The sequence below is a fragment of the Choloepus didactylus genome, chromosome 2 (genome assembly GCF_015220235.1).
Source record: "Choloepus didactylus isolate mChoDid1 chromosome 2, mChoDid1.pri, whole genome shotgun sequence".
Lineage (NCBI taxonomy): Eukaryota > Metazoa > Chordata > Mammalia > Pilosa > Megalonychidae > Choloepus > Choloepus didactylus.
The window spans coordinates 190,120,891-190,142,724 of record NC_051308.1 but is presented as its reverse complement, the minus strand read 5'-3'; the positions used below and the strand labels follow the sequence as shown (position 1 = coordinate 190,142,724).

General features: G+C 36.3%; 1 protein-coding gene across 2 annotated transcripts in view; it reads left to right on the top strand.

The window, feature by feature from the left end:
* PRKAA2 (protein kinase AMP-activated catalytic subunit alpha 2) overlaps positions 1–21,016 on the top strand; it is a 114,031-nt gene extending 93,015 nt beyond the window's left edge. For both annotated transcript variants that reach the window (XM_037827110.1, XM_037827111.1), the window contains exons 7-9: positions 10,708–11,212; positions 12,659–12,785; positions 14,219–21,016. In XM_037827110.1, the coding sequence (XP_037683038.1) occupies positions 10,708–11,212; positions 12,659–12,785; positions 14,219–14,457 (871 nt within the window). In that variant the 3' untranslated portion in view covers positions 14,458–21,016. The remainder of the gene's footprint in view (positions 1–10,707; positions 11,213–12,658; positions 12,786–14,218) is intronic.
* Positions 21,017–21,834: the final 818 nt, after the last annotated feature.

Genomic DNA, 21,834 nt, shown 5'->3' with positions numbered 1-21,834 from the left:
CTCCATTACTGACTCATAGTATTGATATAGTACATTAGTTACTGTTGATGAAAGAATGTGAAAATATTACTAACTATAGTACATATTTTGCAATAGGTATATTTTTTCTCTTGTAGTCCTCTCTATTATTAACTTCTAGTTATAGTGTCATACATCTGTTCTAGTTCATGAAAGAGCTTTCTAATATTTGTACGGTTAATCATGGCCATTTTCCACCAGAAGATTCACTGTTTTATACATTCCCATCTTTTAACCTCCAACTTTCCTTCTGGTGACACACGTGACTCTAAGCTTCCCCTTTCTACCACAGACACACACCATTCAGCACTGTTAGTTATTCTCACAACATGCTACCATCACCCCTGTCCATTTCCAAACATTAATTCACCCTAGTTGAGCATTCTGCTCATAATAAGCAACTGCTCCCCATTCTTTAGCCTTGTTCTATATCCTGCTAACTTGTATTTCACGTCTATGAGTTTACATATTATAATTAGTTCATATCAGTGAGACCATGCAATATTTGTCTTTACGTGTCTGACTTATTTCACTCAATATAGCGCCCTCAAGGTTTCTTCATCAGTCATTTTGTTGTTATTTTTGTTGTTCACCCACTATACTTTCCATCCTAAGTAAACAATCGATGATTCCCTGTATAGTCCCATATTTATGTATTCATCACCAACACCACTATCTATATAAGGACATTGCCAATTCTTCCACAAAGAAGGAGGAAGAGTCAAAGAAGGTAGAGAGACACAGGAAAAAGAAAAAGAATGAAAAAAAAAACATAACAGCCAGAAAGGAACAAAAGGAAAGATAGCATTAAACTAAAGTAGAATAAGAGACAACATCACCAATACCAAGAGTCCCATAACCCCCCATGTCCCCCTCTTCTAGGTATTTAGCTTTGATATATTGCCTTTGTTGCATTAAAGGAAGCATAATACAATGTTTCTGTTGACTGTAGTCTCTAGTTTGCATTGATTGTATTTTTCCCCCAATACCACCCTATTTTTAATACCTTGCAAGGTTAACATTCATTTGTTCTCCCCCATGCAAAAACATATTTGCACATTTTATCACAATTGTTGAACACTCGAGGTTTCACTGAGTTATAAAGTCCCAGTCTATCTTTTCTCTTTCCTTGTCGTGTCCCATATGCTCCTAACCTTCCTCTTTCAACCATACTCACAGCCATCTTTTTTCACTATGTGCCAGTTTGATGTATTATGTCCCCCAAAATGCCATTACCTTTGATGCAATCTTGTGTGGGCAGACATATTAATGTTGATTAGATTTTGGAATCCTTTGGGTGTTTCCATGGAGAAGTGATTGAATCAACTATGGACAAGACCTTTGGTTGGATAATTTCCATGGAGGTGTTGCCCCACCCATTCTGGGTGGGTCTGAATTAAATTACTGGAGCACAATATAAGCTCAGACAGAAGGAGCGAGCCTGCTACAGCCAAGAGGGACACTTTGAAGAATGCATTGGAACTGAAAGAGGAGCTTCAGCTTACAGAGACTTTTTGGAGATGGCCTTTGAAAGCAGACTTTTGCTCCGGAGAAGCTAAGAGAAGACAAATGCCCCAAGAGCAACTAAGAGTGACATTTTTGAGGAGCTGAAGCCTAGAGACGTGTTCTATTTTGCTAATGCTGCAGAATGTAAAACACCAGAGATGGATTGGCTTTTATAAAAAGGGGGTTTACTTGGCTACACAGTTACAGTCTTAAGGCCGTAAAGTGTCCAAGGTAACACATCAGTAATCGGGTACCTTCACTGGAGGATGGCCAATGGCGTCCAGAAAACCTCTGTTAGCTGGGAAGGCACGTGGCTGGCGTCTGCTCCAAAGTTCTGGTTTCAAAATGGCTTTCTCCCAGGACAATCCTCTTTAGCAAGCTTGCTCCTCTTCAAAACCTCACTCACAGCTGCACTCTGTTCCATCTCCTTGAGCCAGCATGTTCATATGGCTCCACTGATCAAGGCCCACCCTGAATGGGTGGGGCCACGCCTCCATGGAAATATCCCATCAGTTATCATCCACAGTTGGGTGGGGCGCATCTCCATGCAAACAACCTAATTCAAACATTCCAACTTAATCCCCACTATTCTGTCTGCCCCACAAGATTGCATCAAAGAATATGGCTTTTTCTGGGGGACATAATACATTCAAACTGGCACAAGAGGACTCCGGAGCAGACACCAGCCACGTGCCTTCCCAGCTAACAGTGGTTTCCTGGATGCCATTGTCCATCCTCCAGTGAAGGTATCTGATTGTTGATGCATTACCTTGGACCCTTTATGGCCTTAAGACAGTAACCGTGCAACCAAATAAACCCCCTTTTGTAAAAGCAAATCCATTTCTGGTGCTTTGCATTCCAGCAGCATTAGCAAACTAGAACACACTGTACTTATACTGATATGCTACCATCGCCCAAAACTGTGTTCCAAATCTCTCACTCCTGTATTTTCCTATCTGTCTGTAGTGCTCTCTTTAGTATTTCTTGTGGAGCAGGTATTTTGGTCACAAACTCTCTCTTTGTCCATTTGTCAGAGAATATTTTAAACTCTCCCTCAAATTTGAAGGACAGTTTTGCCAGATATAGGATTCTTGGTTGGCAGTTTTTTCTTTCACTATCTTAAATATATCACACCACTTCCTTCTTGCCTGCATGGTTTCTGCTGAATAATCTGCACGTAGTCTTATCAAGCTTCTTTTGTATGTGATGGATCGCTTTTCTCTTGCTGCTTTCAGAATTCTTTGTCTTTGACATTTGATAATCTCATTATTAAGTATCTTGGTGTAGGTCTATTCAGATCTATTCTGTTTGGTGTATGCTGTGCTTCTTGGATCTGTAATTTTATGTCTTTCATAAGAGATGGGAAATTTTCAGTGATTATTTCTTCTTACATTGCTTCTGCCCCCTTTCCCTTCTCTTCTCCTTCTGGGATACCAATGACATGTACATTCATGTGCTTTATGTTCTCATTCAATTCCCTGAGACGTTGCTTATATTTTTCCATTCTTTTTCCTATCTGTTCTTCTGTGTGTAGAATTTCAGGTGTCTTGTTCTCCAGTACCTGAGTGTTTTCTTCTGCCTCTTGAGATCTGCTGTTGTATGTCTCCATTGTGTTTTTCATCTCTTGTATTGTTTTTCATTTCCATAGATTCTGCCAGTTTTTTCAGACTTTCAATTTCTCCCTTATGTTTACCCAGTGTTTTCTTTGTACTCTTCATTTCTTTTGCCATATTTTCCCTGAACTCATTGATTTGTTTTTTTATTTGATTTTTTATGTTTCTTTGAAAATCTTTAATAGATTGTTTCATTAAGTGGAAAAATATCTCAATTGTATCTTGATTGAGGTGTCAGTTTGTTCCTTACACTGGGCCATATCTTCGTTTTTTCTAGTGTAGATTGTAGTTTTCTATTGTGTAGGCATTTGGTTTCCTTGGTTACCCAAGTCAGAGGCTTCCCAGACCAGAACAGGTTCAGACTTCAGAATGGGGTTATATTTAGTTTCAAGTCTTCCTGCGGGTGTGTCTTCGAAATTGACAGACTTTCCTGTGAGGTCTCTAGCCACTGTGCTTTTCCTAACCTGACCAGCAGGTGGTGCCTGTCATCCTGTTGCTCCTGACTGTTGTAAGGAGGTGTGGCCTCTTCAGTTTCTGTTTTGGCTGTTTTCCCCCAGGCTCTGGGCTCTGATTCTGAGGGGAAGACTGGTAGTAGAGCTGGACCTCACCTCCTTCCTCTTAGGGAAGATACACCCCCAAGGGAGTTATCATCTGTATTTGAATTGTTGTCTCTCTGGCTCTGTTATCTCCACCCCTGCCTGGGTCAGAGCAGTGTGAACTGCAAATGGCTGAGGCTCTCTCCACTGAGCCCCTCAGGTTGAGAAAGAAAGGGACAGAAAGCCCCCTTTTATAGCCAGTATATGACCCCCCAGATTCACTCATCGGCCAGAGGTAACACTGGTCTTCTGGGGTCACCCTCTCGGGACAGATGACACTTCTGGCTCTTTAAGGTCAGTCATCACTAAAAGCCTCTGTCTGCTTATTGGGGGTTTGTAGCATGTATTCAGCAGTCCACGTTTGTTAATTAAAACTCCAGTTGGAGCTTGTCTGAGCTATATTCACTTGCTGGGAGAGTGCTGCTTTCCACCACAGTGATGTTTTGCAGCTCAGCCTGGCCATGGGGAGGGGTCTCCCAGCGCAGTCTGCCATTTTTACATACAGATTTTATGCTGTGAACTCAGGCATTCCTCCCAATCCAGGTTGGTGTACAATGTGTGGACATTTACGGTTGACCCCCAGCAGTTATTCCAAATTATTTACTCTTTGTTCCTGGTTGTTTATTAGCTGCTCCAGGGGAATAACTAAATTCCACTCCTTTCTATGCCACCTTCTTGCCCCCTCTCTCTTTGTCTTTTGAAAGTTAGATTATGATGGGCCTTGGTGTGGGTCTCGTTGCATTTACCCTTCAATTATAACACCATACAAGAAGTTCATTGAGTTTCTTGGATCTGTAGATTATTTTTCTTCATACAGTTTTGGAATTTTACAGCCATTATTTCTTCAAATATTCTTTTTGTCCCCTCTTCTTCTTTCCTAAGTTCCCCCATGATGCATTTTGATGTGCTTGAATGTGTTCTACAGGTCTGTGAGGCTCTGTTAATTTCTATGCATTTTTTTTTTCTTTCTTTTCCTCAGACAGGGTAATCTTAGTTGACCCATCTTCAAGTTGTTGACTCTTTTTCCTGCCATCTCAAATCTACTGAGCCCCTCAACTTGGTTTTTCATTTCAGTTATTCTCTCAACTCTGGAAATCTGGAATTTCTATTTGGCTCCTTTTATAATTTATATTTCTTTATTGATACTCTATGTTTGGTGAGATGTTCTCATACTTTAGCTTCTCTAGATATGGTTTCTTTTAGTTCTTTGAACATATTTATAACAACCAATTTAAAGTCTGTCTACAGAGTCCAATGTCTGGGCTTCCTCATGGACTATTTCTATTGACTGCTCCTTTTTTCTGTTTTTTTTTTTGGCTATACATTCCTACTTCTTTTTGTTGTTCTTTTTTTTGTTGAAAACAGTTCTGGAAGTCAGGTTTATTATTGTTGTTTGTTGTTGCTTCTGTTTGTCTAGTGATTTTCCTGAACTAATTCTGTAAATTCTTTGTTCTTTGTAATAGATGGTCACCAAAGTCTCTGCTCAGTTATCTTAGTGGTCAGCTAATAGTTAGAAAGAGATTTCCTTAAATGCATTGAACAAATAATTCTCCTTGTCTTTGTGTTGGGGTTCTGTGTGCATGTTGGAGAAGATTTTCAATGCTCCAGCAGGCAATTTACAACTCTGCATTAGTCTTCAATTCCTGCTTGTGCAGAGCCTCAAAGTCTCTGTGCAGGAGGTGAGCTATTAAGGCCTCTGAATTATCTCCTGGGCATACACACAGTCCTGCATGTATATGTGGCCTTCTTGAGTCCTGGGAATATATCAGGGCTTTTTGAAGCCCATAAGGAACTCTTATTCCCTAGCTTTTCTTTTAAAGGTTTTCAGTCAGCATTTTGTTTGCCCTGTTATCTCCGCCTCTGGAAGCTGTGATGTTCAATAGTTGTCACTGATTGTTTTGACAATTCGCTGGTGAAAAGGCTGTTTGCAGTGAGTAAGCTCTGAATCAAGTCAAATAATGACAAGCACTGTGAGTAAGGGTTTATAGGGAATTGCCAGATAGGTCAAATAATGATAATTATCTGGAAATAGGACTTCTAGGGAATTCCAAACCTATTCTGCCTCCCCTTCCCAGTAGTTGTAAGGTAGAGGGTTTTCATGGTTACTGTACTGGTTTGTATATATTGTGTCCCCCAGAAAATGCCATATTTTTTGATGCAGTCTTGTGGGGGCAGACGTATTAGTGTTGATTATATTGGAATTCTTTGATTGAGTGTTTCCATGGAGATGTAACTCAGTCAACTGTGAGTGAAACGTTTGATTGGATAATTTCCATGAAGGTGTTACCCTGCCCATTCAGGGTGGGTGTTAATTGGATCACTGGAGTCGTATAAAGGAGTTCTTAGACAGAATGACCAGAGAGCTACTGAGAGTGACATTTTGAAGTAGTTCTGCAGCTAAAAGAGGACAAAATGCCCCAAGAGCAACATTTTGGAGAATGCCGCTTTGAAATGCAACTTGGGAGCTAGCAGATATGAGCCACATGCCTTCTGAACTAACAGAAGTTTTCCGGATGCCAGTGGCCTTTCTCCAGTGAAGGTACCTGTTGATGCCTTACCTTGGACACTTTATGGTCTTAAGACTGTAACTTTCTAACCAAATAAACGTCCTTTATAAAAGCTAATCCATTTATGGTGTTTTGCCTAATGGCAGCATTAGCAAATCGGAACAGGTTTTGGTACCAGAGAAGAAGGGTGTTGGTGCTGCTGAGCTTGCAAATACCAAACATGTTGGAACTGCTTTTTAAATGGATAAGGGGAAGATTCTGGAAGAATTGTGTGGAGCTTGCTAGGAAAGGCCTAGACTGCTTTGAAGAGACTGTGGAAATATGGACTCTAGAGATACTTCTCATGAGGCTTTGAGCAGAAATGATGAATGTGTCATTGCAAACTGGAAGAAAGGCGATCCTTGTTTTAAAGTGGCAGAGAATTTGGCAGTGTTATGTCCTGGTGTTGGACGGAAGGCAGAATTTGAAAGCAACGAGCTGGGATACTTAGCTGAGGAGATCTGCAGACTGCATGTGGAGGATATAGCCTGGCTTCTACTTGCAGCTTTTAGTAAAATGTGACGGGACAGAGATAAACTGAGAAATGAACTCTTGGGTATGAAGAAACCAAAAATTGATTGTTTGGAAGATTCTGGGCTTCCAGAAAGTGAAACCCCAGAGGCTACAGCCTCATGTGAGGATTTAACCACACACAGAACCCAACTGCCATTTCAGTACAAGCCAGGATTGGAGATTGAATTATCCAGAAAGGATTTGTGGAAAGTCCTATTATCTGAAGGTTTTGACCCTTGTAAACTTCATGCCAAACCAACAAGATTTTTGCGACATCTGTATAAATGGAGCCACTGCTGGTCTGGACTGAAGGGAATGGAAAAGGAACAAATTGAAGGAAATTTCTTCCAAGACAGAGCCATGGAGATTGAGGTCTGGAGTCAAGAAGTCTCCGGCTGGGATGGTAGAGCAGCCCAGGCACGTGGAAAGGGTGAGTTTGCCCTGGAGGCAGAGCTTGGGCCTTCCGCCTCAAGGCTCAGGAAGAGTGCTGCCACCCCAGGCCCCAGAGAGGGTGGAGCATATTCCCCAGGGACTGGGGAGAGCCTTTGCCGCAGAGAGGCACCCCAGTGTTCAAGGTGGGTGGGGTCGAGAAGTTGGTCTTCGCAATGTGTGGATATGTTGGAGCACTCACCCCAGCATTTGGAGAGTAAAGGGCTGCCACAAAGGCCCTTTGGAAGGGTTAGACTCCCACTCTCTCAAGCCGCAAGGATACAACGTCATTCTGTAAATGACTCTCAGACTTTGAAATCTAATGAAGTTTGCCCTGTGGATTTTAGGAATTGTTTTGGTCCCTTAAACCCTGTTTTTCTAACTGTTTCTCCTTATGGCGATGGGAATGTTTATCCTATGAATGTCCTTCCTTTGTATATTGGAAGCAGATAACTTGTTCTGAGTTTCACAGGTCCACAGCTAGAAGGGGAATTATGCCTTAGGACAGACCATGGCTGTAACTGATTTTGATGGCATCTTGTACTTTCTTACTATTACTGAAATGATTAAAGTTTTTATATTGTAATGGGATGTTTGTATTTTGCATATGGAAAGAACATGTTTTTATGGGGTCCAGGGGGTAGAATGTACCGTTTTGTATATTATGTCACCTAGAAAATGCCATGTTCTTTGATGCAGTGTTGTGAGGGCAGATGTATTAGTGTTATTTATATTGGAATTTTTTGATTGAATGTTTCCATGGAGATGTGACTCAGTCAATTGTGAGTGAAATGTTTGATTGGATAATTTCCATGGAGGTGTTACCCTGCCCATTCAAGGTGGGTGTTAATTGGATCACTGAAGTTCTATAAAGGAGTTCTGAGACAGAAGGACCAGAGAGCTACTGAGAGTGACATTTTGAAGAAGAGATGTAGCTAAGAGAGGACAAAATGCCCCAAGAGCAACATTTTGGAGAACACCATTTTGAAACGCAACCTGGGAGCAAGTGGACACCAGCTACGTGCGTTCTGAGCTAAAAGAGGTTTTCTGGACTCCAGTGGCCTTTCTCCAGTGAAGGTACCTGTTGTTGGTGCCTTACCTTGGACACTCTATGGCTTTAAGACTGTAACTTTGTAACTAAATAAACCTCCTTTATAAAAGCCAATCCATTTCTGGTGTTTTACATAATGGCAGCATTAGCAAACAGGAACAGCTACTGTGATTTTGAGGGTTTTGTTTTTCAAGGCTGTGTAAATGGGATGGTAATGTGGCAAACTAAATTACCACAGATCTCATTGTTCTTACTGAAATTTTGCCATTTTTTGTTGAATAATTACTCCTCAGATTGTTGGAAATTGTTGGGTAATTTCCAGAGTTTTAAAAAAGTTGATTTTGACAACCTTTGCCTGTATTCTCCTTGCTTTTATGGATAAGTACATTTCATTTCAGAAGTACATTTCATTTCAGAAGTGCTTCTCTTCCCCATCTGTCACTGGTATTTTTAAAATCTTATACATGCGACACAATTTCTTGTCTTGTTCCTGCTTTTGGAAAAAAAATCTATCTCAGTCATTTTTATTACTAAATGTAATGCAATAAGGTACTTATGATGTAGCTAATAAACACATACTAATTCATTTTTCATTTGGCGTTTATTGAGTATTTTCTCTGTTATAGCTATTGTTCTGGGTTCTGGGGCATAGATGATAAGGTATGGTCCCTGTTTTAAGGAGTTCGCATTTAGTGGGAACCTGAACTGTTGTATTATTATCATCATCATTTTTATCTTTTCGATTCAATTTCTATAATATAAGCAGAATTATCTTTTCTTTCACAATATTGGCCTCAGTTCAGTTCCTTTTACATGACAAAAGTCTTTCTTGTCTCAGGGTCCTTATATATATTATTCCTTCTGCTGGGAATACTTGTTCCCTAACTCTTTGCTTGGCTGCCTTCTAGTTACTCCGGTATCAGCCTAAATAGTATTCCGAGTGTCTTCCCTGCTTCCCTAATAGCCCACCTGCCATTCTGAATAAGTCACCCCATTATATACTCTCATTGTACCCTGTGCTTATCCCCTCACAATCTTTAACACAGGATTTGTATTTTTTTTTTTACTTTATATTTAATTTTGTGTTTCTTTAATGTATTTCTAGCTAGAATATCAGTCTCTCTGAAGAGAAAGGCTGTGTCTTTTTGCCCATAGTATGTCCTCAGTAAATACTTATAAATGAATTAATCAAGAAATAGAAAGTACATATACTCATCTGAATTTAGCCATGGTATGTGTGTATGTGGTGGGGTAGGGGTAGGTGCCTAATTCTGCAATAAAGGAGTGGGAATTTCTAGGTTGGAAATAGTTAACAACATGTGCAAAGGCCCAGAAGTGTGAGAGAACAAGATTTAGAAGGCAGTTCTCAAACTTTTTGGTTTTAGTACCTCTTTACGCCCTTAAAAATTATTGGGAATATCAAAGTTTTTAAATTTTTAATGTATTTTATTATATCTATCAATATTTACCATATTGGAAATTAAAATGGAAAAAATTTTAAATATTCATTAAATTCATTTAAAAATAATAGAAATAAACTCTTTGTTTTACTCTAAATGATGTATCTTTTATGAAAATATTTTCCAAAAAAAAAAAAAAAATGAGAAGAGTGAAATTATTTTATACTTTTGCAAATCTCTTTAGTGTCTGGCTAATCAAAGACAGACAGATTTTCATATCTACATCTTCATTCAATCTGTTGCAATATGTTGTATTATTTGAAGTCTATTGAAGAAAATCCAGCCTCACTCAGATATTTGGTTGGAAAATAGTGGAATATTTTAATTGCCTTTCTGATAATTGTAATTTTTTTTTCATATTACACCAAAGCTTAGTTTGTTGCAATATCAAATCAGAAAACATATCTGAACTTTTTGAACTTTCTTACATTAGAATCCACCAGTCTGTCTTGCATTCTGAATGGATCTTTTACCCATGTATGATTCTGTAACTTCATACATTGGTCATTTGGAAAACAATGGGTTTTGAAATATGCAGATTTTCCAAAAGACATTTTATTATACAGTATGAAAAACTTATGTTCATCATAATCACCACCAATCTTATGAGAAAAGTCTTTAAGCTGTCAAGATCAAGGAAGCTGAAACAGATCATCCAAAATTTTAATTTTTTGCTTGAAAGCTTGAAATTCATCACTGGCAACAAACACTGTCAGTTTTTTTTTCTTGAAGTAACAGGCTCATTTTGTTCATTTTTGAGAAAACATCAGCCAAATATCCAAGTCTAAAAAAACTATAGTTACTCAATGATAGAGGTTAATTAACTTGCTCAGGGTCACATAGCTAATAGGTGGCAGAGCTGGGACTAGAGATCAGGACTTTTTAATTCTATTATGCTGTATTGCCCCATATCTGAATTGTTTGGGTCTTGCCAAATCATATTCTTACAATAGTGTATTGTGGTGTTTTTCCTAGAGAGCATGAATGGTTTAAGCAAGATTTGCCCAGTTACTTATTTCCTGAAGACCCCTCCTATGATGCTAACGTCATTGATGATGAGGCTGTGAAAGAAGTGTGTGAAAAATTTGAATGTACAGAATCAGAAGTAATGAACAGTTTATACAGTGGTGACCCTCAAGACCAACTTGCAGTGGCTTATCATCTTATCATTGACAATCGGAGAATAATGAACCAAGCCAGTGAGTTCTACCTCGCCTCTAGTCCCCCAACTGGATCTTTTATGGATGACAGTACTATGCATATACCCCCAGGCCTGAAACCTCACCCAGAAAGGATGCCTCCTCTCATAGCAGACAGCCCCAAAGCAAGATGTCCATTGGATGCACTGAATACAACTAAGCCCAAATCTTTAGCTGTGAAAAAAGCCAAGTGGCATCTTGGAATCAGAAGTCAAAGCAAACCGTATGACATTATGGCTGAAGTTTACCGAGCCATGAAGCAGCTGGATTTTGAATGGAAGGTAGGAAATTGTAGTGTATCCAGATCACTTGTAGAGGCCAATTTCCTTTATAGTAAACTTCTGTGAGCTGCTGAGTTGTGCACTGATGTCAGTAAAAAGTTGTTTTTGATTTGGATACTAATTTAATGTCTTGATACTTGTGGCTGATTAACCCATTTTTACCAATAATATACTGTGTGCATTCAAAACAAAATAAATAAACTTCTGTAAGGCTGAAAGAGCTGGTAACGTTGGGAATCTATGTGTTTTGAATTATAGAAAAGCATTCTTGTCCAAGAAACAGTAATCAACTTAAAATCACCTGAGAAAATAGCCCATCTGCTTCAGCATGAATCATAACAATGAAAAGTCCTGAATCTTCACAGATAATATACTTTCTCTTTCCCTCTCTCCCTCCCCATTTCTCTTTCTCTCTTAGTGAGGTGAGTTTTGTTTTTTGTTTTGTTTAGTTGGCTGTGGCAGCTAGTGGTCAATACATGTTAAACAATTGGCATATTCTGTTAGCAAATAATTTTCTCAACTAAGTTGAGGAAATTTCTTTTTTTTGGCTTTTACTCCTTAGTAATGGCATATTTTCCCTCATTTTACTTTAAAAATTGTTTTATTAGTGCTCAATTTCATTTCTGTTCTATCTGAATACATTTGGGGGGAAAAATCTTTTTTGTTTTGTTTTGTTTTGTTTTCATTTTAGATGTCCCCTTCTTGAGCACTGTGAACTTTTTTTAAGGATAAAGAAAAATATTCAAACTTACCAGATATTCATTTGACAAGTTTAAATAAATCAGTTATTTTCATGGCATTAGTTGTACATGAAATGAATACATGAAATATTTCCCTAAAAACAGACTATTTTTTTTCCTGAAACAGTCTTTAGTTAGTTAAAAAAAAAAAAGATACTAATTTCTTTAAAATTCCTTACTGAAAATGTTTTTGAACTAATATGTTAGATGTTTTCAAATCCCAGAATCATCTTTATATGAGCTTTCTCTTATCTGTAAAAGGCAAATAAAATCTACGTCACTGAATAGTGATACTTAAATTTTGTGATAGTACCTGTTATGGTGCTTCATGTAAACCATTAACATGTCAGTTCCCCTTTATTCGTTCTACTCCGTATTTCATAGGTGAAGTTGTTCAAGTAAAGGCTGGGCAACCAAAATTATTTTGTTTCTTTTAGAATGGATGCATATCTGAAATGAAGGTAGACTCTATAACCTCTAAATTCTCTTTAAAGTCTAATTGCTATACACATAAAGTTCTGTTAGTAGGAAATCAAACAAGTACTAAAAATACTACATAATATTGAAAAAAGAATTTAGGAATTTCTTCTCTATCCCCACCCCTATTAATTATTTGTTTTTTGATATTATTTTCACTAAGAAGGGAAACTTTTTATAGTTTTATAGATTTTTATCATTTTTCCTAAAAGAATATTTCCCATTTCAGGTGGTAAATGCATATCATCTTCGTGTAAGAAGAAAAAATCCAGTGACTGGCAATTACGTAAAAATGAGTTTACAACTTTACCTGGTTGACAACAGAAGCTATCTTTTGGACTTTAAAAGCATTGATGGTAAGGAAGCTAAGCATTCATGAGCTCTGAGAAGATAAAACTTGGCAGTAGTTGATGAGATATTAAGATCATCTCAAAGACATGGTGGGTAGGTCTTCTATACTGTTTTTTAAGTAATCTAGATTTGACCAAAATATAAGTGAAATGAAAGAGATCAAAATCACATGGAATATCTCTTACCCAGTAACCCAGTACCTCTCCGAAAGAAGTGCTTTCTTGGCATAAAAAGTCATTTGAAGTGTTGGCTGTGGAACAAAAATAAGAAGTAACAGGGAAGTGATTTTATCTAAAATTAGCTGATGTTCTCAGGTTCTTTGTCACATTTCTCCATTTCTGTTTTATGACTGTTAGTATTAGTCTAAACTTTTCCCTTCATCAAATCCCCTTATCCTGAGTGGCCAGGATGATCATCAGATAGGCTGGTGTTAGGATTTGGGTTTGACTTAGGAATATCATCTAGAAGCTACAGGGTCAAGGGAAGTGGTCTTTCCAAGTACTTAGTATGTGCCAAGAGTCAAACCTGGGTAAACCAAAAAAGGTTATTCAGTTCAGAGGCCCAAGTGGGATAAAAACAGAATGAACCAAAGGTCAGGTGCTAGATTGAACAAGAGTAGAACTGAGTTTAGAGTTAGGGAAATTGTTTTAAACAGAGCATTTAAATTTTATTCTTGAACTACCATCAGGTATAGCAGAGTTTATATGGTCCACGTCATCAAAATTACTTTGGGCTCTTATTAAAATACGTTTTAGACATACTCACTGTCCCTACTCCCCTTTGTTTCCATTCTGTAAATCTCCCTTAGTTCTTGAATCAGGGAGACAGATTTCAGCTTGCTTCCTATTTCCTTGCCAGTTGACATCACAATATAACTCTTTTCCCAAAATTCTGGTGTCATAGTATTGGCTTCTGTGCGTACCAGGCAGTGAGCCCATTTGTCAGTAACAATACCAAATCAGAATCTCTGGAAATGAGTTCTGGGAAACCAGGAATCTGCATTTTTAACAAGGTCTGTGGCCTTCCTCTCCACCACGATTCCAGTATGCACCTAAGTTTCAGAATCATTATTGTTTTATCTTAATGATTTTTTTTGTTGGTACACTGCAAGAAAACAAGTCAAAGAAGTGCTTTCTTCTAATGCAGGAATAAGAGTTTCATTTCAATATTAATGCCAAATACTATCAATATTGAAAATGATTTAGGGGCCATATTTCAGCTGTGTGGAAATCCTGTGATTGATTAGTAATGTTGGCCATGATTGAGGAAGGGCAGAATTATTGCCACCCCAGCCCCTAAAATACTGAAATATGGCAGTTATTATTAAGTGGCTCTTTCTCAGATGTATTTACTAGTTTGATATTCTTAATATAATAAGTACATAGGCAGGACTAGGCAAATAAATCTTTCATATAAATTGTTCTTTGGTCTATTTCAGATGAGGTGGTAGAGCAGAGGTCTGGTTCCTCAACACCTCAGCGTTCCTGTTCTGCTGCTGGCTTACACAGACCAAGATCAAGTTTTGATTCCACAGCTGCGGAGAGCCATTCACTTTCTGGCTCTCTCACTGGCTCCTTGACTGGGAGCACCTTGTCGTCAGTTCCTCCTCGCCTGGGAAGTCACACCATGGATTTTTTTGAAATGTGTGCCAGTCTGATCACTACTTTAGCCCGTTAATGATCTGTCTCTAAGTTTCTATCTTTCTGTTATTGCACTGTGAAGAAATGAGAAATCAGATATATTCTTTAAATTATCGTTTTACTTCTGGGTATTGCATACTCTGTAGTACTGACTGAGAGATATAAATATCTCCAGGGACACTCAATGCCATGGAAATTACTGAAAATATAAAAGTGTGACATTTTATTTATCTGTAGACATTTGTAACACTGTTTTGGCTATGATACATTTACATAGGCAGTATCTTTAGTAGGTGAACATCAGTGAAGATTATTGTTAATTTAAAATTTCGGGTTCATGAAAGATGATTAATACACCTTCAATCCAAGGGTGGTTTGTTTGGCAAAGTCTCCTTTAATCCAGTTTACTTCCTAAATTTTAGCAGGTTTAAACTGTGTTTATGCATCCAATTCTCCTGAGCAAAATTAGAAAATAAAACAGCCATTAGTAAATGGTATTTGAAGGCTGAAATCTTCAAAGACTGCCTCCAAAATTTCAGAAGCCAAGTTCTTCTAGCAGTTTTTGTAAATACTGTCTACCGTTGAACAGAAGGGCTGTGGTCCTGTAACAGGTAACCACAATTTCCAGGTTCCTTAAAAAGAGCTATACAACTCAGGGTTTTATCTTGTGATTTCCCTGAATAATATATTTATCTTAAGAGTTTTTAATATTTGCAGTTGTATTGGAATATTTAGAATTACAACAACTTTTATCTTTTCCATCAATTTACATTATTATAAAACATGGCTTCAAAAACTGCTTTTCTCAAATTTTTTGCTCTGTTCAGTTTTGTGCTTAGCCAAGAATGATAAAAGTAGACAGTTAAATGAAACAGCAAAATAACAACAATCCCTTAAAAAAGAACTCTTATCTTTGTGTGTGTGTGTGTGTGTGTGTGTGTGTGTGTGTGTGTTGGAGGTGGGGGAAGGGAGTTGGGATCCTCCTGCATCCTATAATGCTAATTCTTCATTTGAAGTTTACCTTTACTATGGCAACACTTCCACCCCCAACCAAAACCTTTCCTAATCACTCTTGTCTTTGTTCATTGTTTGATCCTCAGTGGCTGATTGACTTTGTTTTTCTGGTTTCCTTTCCTTGTTCTATATTGGGGTTGTTAGCCATTCAGTTTGAAAACACTTTTTCCAAAGCTTGATAAAATGTGACCGTCACTGTTGAATCTGATAGGGCAGGGAAGCCTTACACATTAAAAAAAAAATCTCTCTTGAATAAGTATGTTTTGTTTACAAACATATGTATTCACACACTAGTGCTTTTAAAGGAAAGCCAAACTTTTTCATTTTGTGCAGGTTTTTAAAAAATGTTTTGAAAAAACTAAACACACCAGGGTAGATAAGAAATAGCTCATTGATTATGTTTTGTTTTAGTAAAAGTATTTAATTTTTAAATTATTTGTAATTTATCTAACTTGTATTTATCTATTCGTTTTAATACATCATAATAATTTCATTTTCTTGATTTACCCTAAAAAAGATTAAGCTCTTAAAAGCAAAAGGTGACATTGCCTTGACATATTTCTGTTTGCCAGAAATCATGTGTTTTCTACCAAGAAGCAAATGGAAATATTAGACCACCTTTTTCCTGGGTCTATGGAAGATGACTATTTTTATCTTTAAATAGTTCTTGTATTAGGAGATTGCAATGTGTTACATATATCATATTGTTTTGTACAACATCTTAAAAATGGTGTTAAATAACTTCTACGTCTGACTTCTTAATATCAAAATAAATCTTTTGCCAATTTGGGAAAGACAGTTGGGGGGCAGGGTTGCAGTTTGAGATGCTTTAAGTTTTAACCTTTGAAAGACTGCCATCTGGTGGCATCAAATGGTAATTATTTTAGTGATTATTTTTATGGGCATAAGCAGTTCTGTGGTGTTAGTCTGATATACATTATAGAAATGGCATAAATTGGGCCTTTGCAAATGCATAATTGCCTCCTTTGGGAAAAAGAGGGCCACTTCATAATATTTGCCTAACTACAAATGGGATGACTTTAGAAATAAGGAATTAATCTGATTCCTAATTCCTAATGACAACAGTCATAATTTTGCAGGTAGAGAAGGAATCCAGTGGCATTTTAGCCTCATTAGTCGAATAAGTCAGATATTATAAACTTGTTCATATCAAAATTGATTTTTATATGGATGATTATTACCATGCTTTTTGGAAATTAAAGTTTTATTTTTTTCATTCTTGCCAATATTTACAAACATCCACAGTTTGATACCTGTTGAATCTTAGGAGAAACAAAGGTCACAGTTTTAGTTTTTGTATGCCAGACTTTTTAAAGCACAGCCATTCTGTGAATCTGGATGGTGTAGGTAATTGGTTTGTGCAAAAGAAATTTCAGGAGGTTCACTCCAGAATACTAAATGCTAGAATAATGTCATAGGAGGCTTTTTATTGCTAATGAGCAGGGAGAAGGAATTTGCTAATCCAAAATTTCTTCCCACCTTTCATTCTTGTAAACTGGTTAATCGTGGATGTGGTAGATAGATCTGGACTAGATCTAATTTATTCCAGTTAAGATTTGAGAGGAGAGCTTCTGCTATTAGGTTATAGATAGGCCTTAACTATGTCCTGTATTGGACTCCACATAGTTTTAGAATAGAATTTCCTAAAGTATATTTTGTGATTTGCTCTGCAGAAAAAAGGATTCCACAGAGTAGTTTGGAAATATTACGTGCACGAGTATGACAATGTATGTGAGCAATAAGGGCTTTGAGAAGCCCTTCCATTTTGTTTAACCTTGCTTTGCCCAAACTAATTTAATGATAAAAACTTCTTAGCTTGAATGTTCCATGGGAAAGCAAACTTGGAAAATACATTTTTATGTATTTATGGAAATTATTGTGCCAGATTGCCATAATTAGGGTATTTAAAAATGAAATTAAGATAGCACTTTCTTTCCTTTTCCTTATCAGTTGTTGGAGAGAATATATTTCAAAATCAGAATCACTTCATTTTAACTTGCAGACATGTTCATCTTGAGAGAATGCTAGACTAAATAATACTTTGTATGTCTGCAATTTGTTTCCCAGTGCAGTGGTTTTCTTAATGCAGTTATGGTGGTGTTTGGTATTATTTGGGAGCAGAATTTATTCTGTGTTGATGGATGACTGAAACAAGATTACTTATAAAAGGAATAAGGGACTAATGCTTATGGCTCTGTGGGTAATGGACATATCATTGCCGCTTTAAAATTTGCACAGTGAGTATTTTCTAAATACTTTTATATAGTGCACTGTATTTAAGATCTAATTCCTGTCAGACAAATTTCTCTAATTGAATACGCAAGGAGGGAGATAGGAAAGCTATTACAAGTTGGGTTTTTGCGGGGTGGGAAGAGGGGGTTTCAACAAACCTTTTAAGAGACATTTTTGTAACCTCTAGTGTTTGCAGTCTTTGATGCTAGCTGTTGATAAAGAGAATCCGGAAGCCTAAATTAACCAGAAATAATAGTGTTAGTGGCTCTATGTCTCTGTTAGGCTATATGTAACACAGTCCCCATTTTTGGAAAACAGATTTTCCATGGCAGTTACGTGATTTTGGTCTTGCTTTCTCTTATTCCCTAACCAGTCTATACTCAGGGAATACAAATTGATTTTTTTATATTAGATGAAACATAATTTAGAAAGTAATCATACACTGTAGCAGATTTTTGACTATTTGGATTTATCTGTAGCCTCTATTGTGTGGTTTACAGAATTGATATGAGCATAGCATATTCCAATTGTAAAATGTAAAACCTTTGAACACGCCTACCACAGACACTGCATCTTTGATTAATAATGTGTATCTTCTTAATGGCCTTGAAATATCAATATGTAAATGCTAGACTGTTCATAGTTTTATTTGTTTTTAAAGACCCAAACCTTTTCAATCTGGCATTTCTTTACCTGGTTATTGACCATGACATGTTAAATAGGAAATGTAATTAATTTTAATAGTGGTATAAGTGCACTCTGATAGTAAGTCATGTTTTAGGTTGGCCTTATTTTTATAACCCTTAATATGAGAAGAATAGATTAAAGGGTCTCTAAGGTACCTTTGAGCCTTAAAGTTCCTTCTTTTTTCCCCTTTCATATGATTAGTGTTATTGTTCACTTTTTATATATTTAATTAGAGTTTCTCTACTACTGTGAATATTCTATATTTGAGGCATTTTCAAGATATATACTTGAATCTTTTTCTGAATACAGCTGCCCTCTTGAATGACAGAAGTCATTCAGAAAACCAAACATGTTAAAACATAATATCCATTTGACAAATATTAAGCAAAACATTACTAATTAGGTGTGACAGAAGTGTTCCACATATTTTTATAGTGATTTTTAGATTCAGGACCCTTCCGTATTTACTAACTCATTTAATACATTATAGTAGCCTTGTGAGATAACCAGAAAGAAATATTATCACCGTTTTCCAGATGAGGAAGCAAGATCAGCAAGATCTTCATAAAGCCGTAATGTCATGCAAGTATTCAGCAGTGATCAGTGCTCTTTATGGTGTACCATTTTTCCTTTGGGGAAGAACAGTCTAAATTAATGAAACATCTGATTAGTTGAGTAGTAAAAATAAACAGAGATGTATTGCTTTCAAGTCTTAAGGGTGGCATAGTAGTGTTAATTAAATATTTCTTAGTTTATTTGAACCAGTTGATGTACTAAAATGTAATTATCTGATTTATGATTAGCATATTAATTTTTATAATAATTATTTCTTCTCAGTTATTGGGGGTGGCTAAAAAAAACAAGAAAGTTTTTAGGACATGATTCTTCCTGTAATTTTATTTACATGATTGTTGTAGCATAATTTTTTTTTTTAAAAAAGGAAAGCTTAGGTCCCAGCTCCTATTTAAATTATCATGGTTTTTGACTATTATCTGAATTAGATTTATCTAAATTTCACATGCAGAAGAGTAGTTTTCCATTTTCTGTGCGTATAAGATGGTATACCATTATTTTCATAGGGTATGTTTCTATTATTGATCTATCAAATTGTTATATCAACTTAATTGAGAGTCCTCCAAACCTTATAAAATTTAGACATATAATTTGTTTGATGGGCTTTAAAAATTAAACTTCTCCAGCCATAACATGATAAGAATCAGTCTAGGTCTCGAAGTTATCAGACTGTGGTCCTGTATTAATTTTGCAAGCCAATATTAATGTTTACTGCCAGCCTTGCATAGCAATGCCAGTTTGCAGCCATGACTGTGTGGGTGAATTTTGGTAACTATGGATTATATCTAAAGCAGCTTAGATTTTATAAAAGTAACTCATGATTATTTGGATAAGCAGGATAGGTAAATTTCAATTACATTTAAGTTGCAATTAAGGAATTCCTAGAGCATTCTTTCCAAAATAAAGGCTAAATAAGTATTTGTAAATTATCCTAGCATGAAAGACTTTTTTGAACATACATAGAATTTTGACAAGGTTCATAGTGTGTGATTTATTTTTTTTTTTTAATTTGTGGCTTGCTACTTTGTGTTGATTTAAAATTTTGAGGAGGAATAGACTATTCTAGCCAAGAAGAAGTGTAAAAGGTTAAATTTTTTGCTGCTGATTTAAGTATGCATATTTCACAGCTGAATGTCCCTCTTTGTATGTAAGTTTTGTTATAAAGAAGGGACATTTTTCTAGACAGATAACATTTTCTTAAATTGGAAAAGAGAAATAGATCCACAGTTCTGAAACCAAACAAAATTAAAAACTGTGCCTTCTCCCTTAAATCATAGGAACAGTAATAATTAGTCAAAAAGTGCTCAAACTGTATTTTAATTCCTTACTTTTTAATTCCTTTCATTTTTCCTTAGCTCTGCCTTCAACAATCAAGTTGTTTGCTTTTGCCTGTTTGCTTGCAGGTTCTTTAGACCAGATCTCACCCTATCACTGTCAGAAGTTGTTCACTAAATGTATTTTTCTATTTCTTTTATGTAGCTCCACTTTTTAAGTCATCTTGGTAAAAGGGTGACTGTCTCATGCTTTAAAAATGAATGCAATGAATAGCAATCTTTATGTTTCAACCCTTTAAGGATTTTGTTAAAGGAATAAAATAATGCAGAGCTATAAACAAAATCTAATTTGGACTCTGGTTCTCAATTAGGCTGCTGTGACAGCTGCAAATTACATAAATTATTTAATTTTCTCACCTACAAATTATGGGTAATACTTAACCTACCTCACAGATGTGTGTGAGAAATTGAAGGGCCCTGGTTTAAAACATGCTGGGTTTACCATACCCATATTTAATATAAATCCCTTCCTTTTTTCTTTTATAGATATCTTTGATACTGATAGGATGAGTATCTTGATTTTTAGGTAAGTCTTATGTTGTAGTTTAATATTGTGTCAGAATATTTAATGCCACAGTTTCACAGATTATGGTGTTCTTATTTAAGTGATTTAAAATTTCTTGAAAAATCAAATATTCAAATATCAAACTTGTCTTTTGCTGCGACAAATATGTTATTGAGAACTTCTTAAGATGTCGGCTGAAGCTGCCTTAATATACCAAAAAAAAAAAAAAACCCAGCTTTCTCTCAAGATTGTTCACAAACATCTGTGGTTGTAGAATGTTTTGAGTGTTAAATGAAGCTGTTCTTGAACTGTGAACTCTAAATATAGTAGTTCTTTATATTATTTTAGGAAGAGTGGTGTGTTCTCTATTATGTATTTTTAAGTATCACAGTGAATTTTGAGTGCAACAAATAAAACTGAAAGTTAATAGCCATTAATTATGTCCAGGACAATCATAAGATATTGTAGGATCTGATGTTATTCAAATTTTTGTCAAGAACATCTTGCATTCATTTTTTCTTATCCCATTTTTGCAAAAGAAAAGAAAATCCTACAGGCTGACTGATACATTAACCCATAGGAGCACTTGAATCCATATCTATTTTTAATTATTGAAACTGAGGACCACTTTTTATAATTGGTTTCAGGGTGGGGGTAAGACAGACTTCCAGTGCTCTTGTATTTTAATAACATTTCAGTTTTGTTTGTTATGTACTTTTGTGATTGTTAAGTGATCAGTGGGAAGGACTTGTCTTCCAGTAACTGTGTGTAAAGATGTCTTCTGAATTACATAGCAGTTTCATAGTTACAGGTTTTTGCTAGTTGATATTTGCACTGTACGAAACTTATAAACACAAAAGATAAAAGAAACCTCTGATTGCTTATAACTTTTCACAAAATCAAATTAAAGTCACTGGTTAATTTGAAAGTCATTTTGTTTCTGTTCAGTTATTAACTTAATATTCAGCAGGCCAACTAATAGCAAGTTTTTGTAGAAATAGATTACTTGTGACTCATTGGAGATTTCACACCATCTCTATTTTTTACT